Source organism: Lepisma saccharinum, chromosome 29 (genome assembly GCF_977018435.1).
Source record: "Lepisma saccharinum chromosome 29, izLepSacc3.1, whole genome shotgun sequence".
Taxonomy (NCBI): domain Eukaryota; kingdom Metazoa; phylum Arthropoda; class Insecta; order Zygentoma; family Lepismatidae; genus Lepisma; species Lepisma saccharinum.
Genome location: NC_139257.1, coordinates 16,165,006 through 16,173,429, shown reverse-complemented (window position 1 = coordinate 16,173,429; position 8,424 = coordinate 16,165,006). Strand labels below are relative to the sequence as shown.

The 8,424-nt window shown below is 38.3% G+C and overlaps 1 protein-coding gene across 1 annotated transcript; it reads left to right on the top strand.

Annotated features, from left to right (window-relative positions):
* The first annotated feature begins 3,568 nt into the window (after positions 1–3,568).
* LOC145981407 (uncharacterized) lies at positions 3,569–4,186 on the top strand. Its single transcript, XM_083114644.1, has one exon. The coding sequence runs from the start codon at positions 3,569–3,571 to the stop codon at positions 4,184–4,186; it is 618 nt and encodes a 205-aa protein (XP_082970770.1).
* Positions 4,187–8,424: the final 4,238 nt, after the last annotated feature.

The following is an 8,424-nucleotide window of genomic DNA, read 5'->3' as shown; positions in this document are numbered from 1 at the left end:
TTTTTTGAAGAGTATGTTCCAATCGTACTCCAACATCGTCTAGTTCCTGCTCAGTAAGCACACGATGTTTCCCCCTTCGCTTCTTATCAGGAACAGGTCATGTTTCCCTAAATTTGTTCACAAGTTTTCTAACATTGTCTCTGTGTGGAACAGGAACATCTAGGAATTCAGCTGCAAAACGTATTCTAACTTCCTAACAACAATTCGTAATGACGTAAGACTCGTACATAAAAAATCGTTATTTCAAATTGTACGTGTAGCGTGGCATTATTAAACTGCAGAAAAGCACCAAGAATACGTGAACTGAAACAAAACCCTCTAAAACACTTCCTAACACCTTAACACTTCACAAACATGTGCAAACTGGACACAAGGTATCTGAATACTGAGCACTAACACGTCCAGTGCCAAGGTCAGCGTACAGCTGTGAGTCTAAATTCCGGCAGACGCGCTCTCACTTCCCGGTGCGCTGGTCGCCGCTCGATGGCCAACTCGAATATGAAAAGCTCTGTAGTGTCAATTCCTATTCTAGATTTCTGCTGCTCTGCTTTTATGACTTTTCTCCTTATTTCTTCCTTCGTTCCGTTCCTTTTCTCTGTTAGCTTCTTTCTTCAGTGTGCTCCTTACCATTTTGTTCAAGTTAAGAAAAAAGAAAGAAGTCTGCCAATGTGGTATTCGTCAATTATTTGATTCCAGTAATTGGCATCCCTCAAACTACTTGCATATTGGTGATACGAATTTCACGTTTTAATGCAGAATTTCTTTATGCATGCTGATAAGAATACATAGACTGATGCTTCAGGTAGCATACATATTTCAGAAATAATTTTAAAAATGAAACAATTCTCTTAACTAACTTGTGAGACAAAGAGTCAGAATTCAACATCACTTGAATACACTCTGAAAGAGATAGAGTGAGAGAGTGAGAGTGTGTGAGAGAGAGGGAGTGAGAGTGAGAGTGTGTGAGAGAGAGGGAGTGAGAGTGAGATAGAGAGTAAGAGAGAGAGAGTGAGAGTGTGTGAGAGAGAGGGAGTGAGAGTGAGATAGAGAGTAAGAGAGAGAGAGTGAGAGTGTGTGTGAGAGAGTGTGAGAGAGAGGGAGTGAGAGAGTGTGAGAGAGAGGGAGTGAGAGAGAGAGTGAGAGAGAGAGAGTAACAGAGAGAGTGAGAGAGAGAGTAACAGAGAGAGAGTGAGAGTGTGTGAGAGAGTGAGAGAGAGAGTGAGAGTGTGTGAGAGAGAGGGAGTGAGAGAGAGTGAGAGTGTGTGAGCGAGTGAGAGAGAGAGAGTGAGAGAGAGAGGGAGTGAGAGAGAGTAAGAGTGAGTGAGAGAGAGGGAGTAAGAGAGAGAGAGAGTGATTGAGTGTGAGAGAGAGAGGGAGTGAGAGAGAGAGTACGAGTGAGAGAGTGAGAGAGAGGGAATTGGTGAGAGTGAGAGAGAGGGAGTGTGAGAGAGAGAGAAAGTGAGAGAGAGAGAGTAAGAGAGAGAGAGTGAGAGAGAGTGAGAGTGTGTGAGAGAGTGAAAGAGAGTACGAGAGAGAGAGAGAGTGAGAGAGAGGGAAAGTGTGTGTGTGTGTGTGTGTGAGAGAGAGAGAGAGAGAAAACAGTATAGAGTAGGAGCTATGAGAGCTAACAAATTGCATCTCAACAATGAGCAACGAATATGGCAACAATTAACTGTGCAAAATTTCCTAGTTATGGTTGCGTCTTAAATATTTCTCTGATAGACAGAAAGCTTTCAAAGCTGACGAGAGATGGAGCGGATCTGGATTATAACGGGGTGAGTACAAAATCTTCCAAACATATCTCATGACTTTCTAAACACATACAATAACAATTAACTACTTTCTTAATGAAGTAAGATAATATTAAACTTCCATCAGAAGAGCAGGTATCAGTCTCCGAAGAAATGGCAAGGCCTACTCTTTCATGGAAAACCAATTAGAGTTTTAACAAATATACGAGTATTAGAAGCGCACTAAATAGAAATAGAAATGCTATGGCATGTGTAGGTTCTTATAATGCTTTTTCTCCTGCTGCATTTATTGATAATATTTTTCTTGATAGGCTATACATTTTTCATGTTGTTGCTAATGCTTTAGTAGCTTTTATATTTCACCTATTGGTTCCGGGTTCTAATCCTGACCTTGGCATGTATGTTTGTGAATGTCCATTCATCAATTTCATCATATTATCACACATCCACATCTTTATTAGCCAAAAGTGGCACAAAAAGCGAAGTAAAATAAAGCAAATCAATGATTTCACCTATTTTGTACCCTACTGCAATTTTTTTTAATTTTAATGCCTTTTTTTTGCCAATTTTAGATTTTTAAAATTTTATATAACTTATTTTTCTTTCAAAGCCATGTTTTACCAGCACATTACGGTGTAGCCAGAGACAATTACAAAGCTGAAAAAAGGGTTGAACATCCATGAAAGTCCTCCAGGAATAGTACCAGGACTGAAGCACCAGGAGAAAGAAACAAGCTGTTGCCGATAAGTGAAAACGTGTAATGAGTAAAAATGTGGAATTGGTTAAAATTGAAAACAATTTGTGATATTCTTAAAGATGGAAATTATTTTCTTGACGAAATGTAGGCTATGGTCCAATTACTTCTCTCGAAGTAGAGAGATCATTTTCTGTTATGAAAAAAAAACATACTCTTATCTCTGAGAGGTGGCTGAGAGGTGAATCGAAAACTTGAGAAAGAGAGAAAAACGCTTAGCGATTATGTGTAACGAAGACAGGAGAGGAAAGCAAAAATGTTATTTCCATGTATACCTTATTTAACTTTTTGAATGAAATTATAGACATAAGTGACTTCGGATTTCAGGTGAGTTATTTATTATATTACTCATTTTATCAATTTATATACAACATATTGTTTACATGATACGCTCTGGATATAAAATATTATATTTCTTCTGCTGTACTGTAAATAGTTGATTGAAGAAATGAGAGTATAAAACCGTTAATTTTCCCTGCCATTCCACTACCGTAAAATAAATTACATTCACCGTATTTCAGGTATTAACAGCCATTATATAATTCACCTGATTAACGTAATTTTAATGATTCAGTTTTAAAAAAAATATTCATGGTGTATCGAACTGTAATTTATATTCACTGCCTATCTTTATGCATGATAAGGTATTCAAATATAAATAAAAAACGGTTTTGTACCGTTTTTGAAAATTATCAGGCAGATTGTTAAATGTTAACGGTAAAATACTGTAAATTTCACGATGAATTCTAACAGTGTGGACGGTTGGAAATTGTGCCTTTGTATCTATTATAGTGCTCAAAAAAAGTTTTGCATATTATGATTGCATGCGGTTTGAGTCGCGATATCCCCAAAAGGTATACAATGTTCATTATGTGAGCAATGCTCGAGACAGAAACCGACATAATGCCCCAAGTGAGTTCGATATTCAGCAGATAGAGGACAGTAGTTGCCACATGATCCCTGAGCAGATTTGAATGCAGCCCGATGGGAGGCATTGTCCGTGTATTATGCGCACTTGTGAGTTGAAAACTGCTCAGAGAGCGGGTGGAAAACGGAGGGCAACATGCCTCGAGCAACCGTTTCTGCTACGGACCGTATTCGAATTGTAACGCTGCTGCAAGAGGGATATCGCCAAGTAGACGTCGCTGACCGTGTTGGAGTGAGCCAAAGTGATGTTTCTCGAGTGTGGAAGAAGTTCAGGGAGACACAATCAGTTGCCAATCGACCAAGGACAGGGCGACCACGCAAAACAACACACAGGGAAGATCGGTACGTGGTGAATTCGGCACGTCATAGACCCACTGCAACTGCTACCAGTTTGTGCCAAGATCTGCGGAGGGCCTCAGGAGCGAATGTTTCCAATCGGACAGTGCGGAATCGACTTCATGAGGAAGGATTGACATCAAGAAGACCCATACCCAATGTTCCTCTGAAACCACACCATAAGAGAGACCGTGTAAGGTGGGCAACAATGCACAGCACATGGAGTCAGGAACAGTGGGAGCACACGCTCTTTACAGACGAGGTCACCATCAGTTTGCACCCGTTATGCAAAAGCATAAGGGTTTGGAGACGATCAGACGAGAGATTGAACGAGCCCTTCATCCAGGAACGTCACCAGCAGCAGGGGGCTCCACCATGTTTTGGAGTGGAATTATGTTTGGTCGACGTACGCCCCTAATTCCTCTCCAGTGTCACGCGACTGGTCTGATGTACAGAAACGCTATTCTCGATCCCGTGGTAGCTGGTTTCTCTACAACTGTGGGAGATGGCTTCACGCTGGTGGATGATAACCCTCGACCACATCGAGCCAGAGTGTTTCAAGAGTTCCTTGATGTGCATGGCATTCGACGCATGGTGTGGCCGGCATATTCACCAGACATGAACTGTGTGGACAATTGCCGCGAAAATCTCCTGTGAACAAGGTGCAATTGTGGGAGGGTGCCATTCAAGAATGGGACAGTCTTCCTCAGGAGAAGTTGAATACTCTTATCCTTAGCATGCCCCGTCATGTTCAAGCATGCGTTCGGGCTCGAGGTGGCTACGGTACTGAACTCCCATCTGTTGATCCCAAGCATGCCTGCGAGCCGTAGGTACATGGTATTACACTGCCTATCTTTTGTGTTTCGCATCCCACACTTTCAATCTTGTGTTTCTGGTGTGATTTTGTTTCTTCTGCATGGCTGCACTGTTTTCTTTCTGTTTGTATGTCTCCCCTGTACTCTTAAATATGATTCCATGTATCTAGTACAATAAAATGATCACAAACCCTGAATATGCAAAACTTTTTTTGAGCACTGTATATTAATGTCTCCTAAAATGAATTGAAAGTCCAGCAAAATGAGGACCAAGATGACCCTGTATTTTCGTAACTTTAAGCTTCCTTTCTTCCATGAAATTTTCTTCCAAATTGATTAATCATTGATCTTGCCATCAAACTTATATTGGAAAACTCTAATCACTGTTGAAACTCTTGGTACCATGAAACATCAGCTGTAAGGCTATCGAATCATCTAACAGAAAATGCTAGACATGTGACTTATGTGAAGGATTTTAGAAGACGCGTGAGTCATTCTCTTCAGAATATTCTGTTTTGATGTACTGTTTTATAAAGATATGACATACATGTGGGAGAGAAGGATATACCTGATGGCGTAGTGGTATAGTCGTCATCTTGCAATCAAATTGTCCCGGATTCGGATACCACTGAACCGTGTAGGTCAGGCCCCGATTAGCTAATTTGTGCATAAAGAATAAAATCTCAAAAATAGCGCAACAACTGCTCACATTACAAATACAGATGAACCAACTCTCTGGCCTTCGGTTTATGGCTGCAGCAACACAAGCTTGTCCCTATCCTGGGCAAAATCAATCCAATCTTTTCCATCCTTACCGATTTCGTTTAGGTCCATCTCAACATTATCCCTCGATCTTCGTCTTGGCCATCCTACTGGTCTCTTACCATCAGGTTTCCCAAAAATAATCCTGTAAACTCTTCCTTCATCTCCCATTCGTGTGCCACATGGCCTGCCCACCTAAGTCTTCTTGATTTATTTGTTCTAATAATATATGGAGAGGAATACAGATTGTGAAGTTCTACAGTAAGTAACCTTCTTCACTCACCTGCGAGTACAGATGCTTTAATGTTGAATTGTAAGATTAATTTTTAGGAGGTGTAATGTTAAATATAAATTGCAACATGTATTTTCTACTATGACAAGTAATTTTTCTTTTGGAATACTGGCAAAGTAGTGGGATTATGTCCCCCACCAGCCCCTATACCTATGGCACGTCACAGGACAATTTCACGTGGAGCATGTGAAAAACGTTATAATAAGATTGACCAATGTGCTTGCATGTTGGGCTCTGGCTGATGTCATTTGGGCTAGAATAGTGACACATGCCACTTGGCTCGTCCCCAGCTGTGATTTCTACTGTCTGTCCCATGAATCTGTAAAGCAACGCCGCGCATAACGGTAGAGAAAAGGAGAAAGCGAGTGGGCGGAGCGAATCATTGCGCGTTTCTGCCTTGGTCACTTAATACCATTAATACCTCTACTACTATCAATGTTGCAAATTTTTTCACATAGTGTATCAATATTTGAACTACGAGAGAATCTTAGAATCTAAGAACAATTACAAACAATGTTCTGATATTTAAAAAGAATTTTATAAGAAAAACAGAAACATGTCTCCCAATGAAGGTATCTTCTGATAAATTTGTTGCTAATATTGTGTTTTGATGCATTGGTCTCATCAAAATCTATTAATACCTCTACAAGAAGAAAATTGAACTTAAAGGCTGCGAGATACGTACTTATAATCTGTCCTCTTCTACCTAGCGATGTAGATGTTTTCCAGAAGAATCGATATCTCTCCCTATGCTGCACTAGATCTTTAAGTTCTTTCCATTCGCTGCCCCTTACGTTCACAGCTGTCATTACATCATCTTCCAACACTTTTCTAGGTCTTCCTCTTAGACTTGTCCCTTGCACTTTCACATCGTAGACCGCTTTGGCTATGTGCATTCGAGCCATTCTCTTCATGTGAGCAAACAATCTTAGTTTGCTCTGTTCTACTATCTTTAGCGAGGGAGAAACTCTCAAACAATGACATATATTACGTTTGGTTTCTTGTTTTCCATTTTTATCTTATGCAGGGATCTCATTTCCATTGTCGATATTCAGGACTTAGTTAATAGAATGTCATAAATAACTGTTACAGATCCAAAATGAATTCAATGGATATCTTCTAGACTACTCATGGATATCCAAAAAGCATCCAATGGTTTTCCACCCTCAGAACTTTGTCACGAACATTTAAGATTCGTCAAATGCTTTGAACAATTCACTCTAAACGTTTTAAATATTTTCGTGTGGTTCACGACTTGTGATTCACCCTGTATCTACAAATAATACAAGTTTTATATCTAATACACATTTATTATAAATCTACGTTTGAAATGTATTTATAGCTATAATTTCTCTTGCAATTTCTCCATTTCCCAGTTCCAAACGAGCTTTATTTAGAATGGTCAAGGGGCTATTCTTGGGCACATTTAATCTTAAATATTTTTGTTATTCGGAAAAACACCTTCACCAAATTTTAATATGTTGAGCCTCAAGAGTTCTCACTGTGGTGCAAATTTCAGACATTTCCTCCTTCCCAAATTTGAAGATACAGAGCGTCAACATTTTAATTTTTTCAAAATTGTATTTTTTCTTTCAATTTTTATAGGCACCTTATATGTTTAACAATTTTAGGACTTACCTGGCACCGCACAGTAAACGTAGGAAATTTTGTTAAGTTGTTTTGCCCCTTCATGGTTATTTTGGATCCCAAAAATGAGATATTTTTGAAAAAAGAATGTATGGGACTTATTGCAGTATAGCACGGAAACTACTAATCTGGAAGCAAAAATGGTAAAGAAACAAAAAGAAAGAGCATTCATTTTTGAAGAAAATGTTTTTTCAAACATCACGTTTGGAATTACAGGAATGAAGGTACAGCGATTTTCGTAAGGGACTGAAAACGCTAAAATCACCGAATACTGTTGATTAAAAATGGCTACCAGATCCAAACGAAGCCCGAAATAAAATAGTTGTTGTCTTGCTATTGCTAATCTTGTGTTTTTGAGGTCTTGGTCACATTAAAAACCATTAATACCCCTACAAAAAGAATGAAAAAAGATATCTGAGCAGAGATCTATTATTATTAACATTGCTAACTTTTTAAACAGTACATCTATATTTGAACCACGAGAAAATCTTAAAAGCGAAGAACAGTAACAAACATATTTAGAGCATTTGAAAGAAATTTTAAAAGAACAACAAGAAAATTTCTCCCCATTAAAGTCTTTTCCAATGATTTAGAATCTTCCATATTAACTCACAAGATTGTATTAATAAGAAATAATCTTATAGCCACCATCTGATGATCAAAATTAAACTTCTGCCTAAAAGAAGTGTGTATGAATATATAATTTGGTTTGTTTGTTAACTGATAAGATTGTAATGAGAAGTTTAGTCGAGGGTTTACAGCGTATACCACCGTATATTCTTTGGTTAACATTACTAGTAGGGCTTGAATTTTGATGACGTAAAAATCACCAAAATATGCAAAACAAAATATGCTCTTATGACCTAAAATTGTACAAAATATGCACTATAATTTTTTTAAAAAATATATGCCCTTATAACTGGACTGTTTCAAACATCAATATCGAAATGAAGATATATTTTAACATACTATTTTTAGTTCATATATGGGCCCTAAGTTGCAATGCACAATGTAAATTTTCAAATAAAAGTTAAAAAGATTTTGCTACAGTCCACAAAAAAAACCTCTCGAGTAAACATGGGAGTAAAAAGTAATCCACTTCGAAAATGACTGTATATTTCTTGAAAATGCAATAATATG

What these genes read in the sequence shown, in the direction of transcription:
- LOC145981407 (XM_083114644.1), top strand. Translation starts at nt 3,569, where the DNA reads ATGCCTCGAGCAACCGTTTCTGCTACGGACCGTATTCGAATTGTAACG.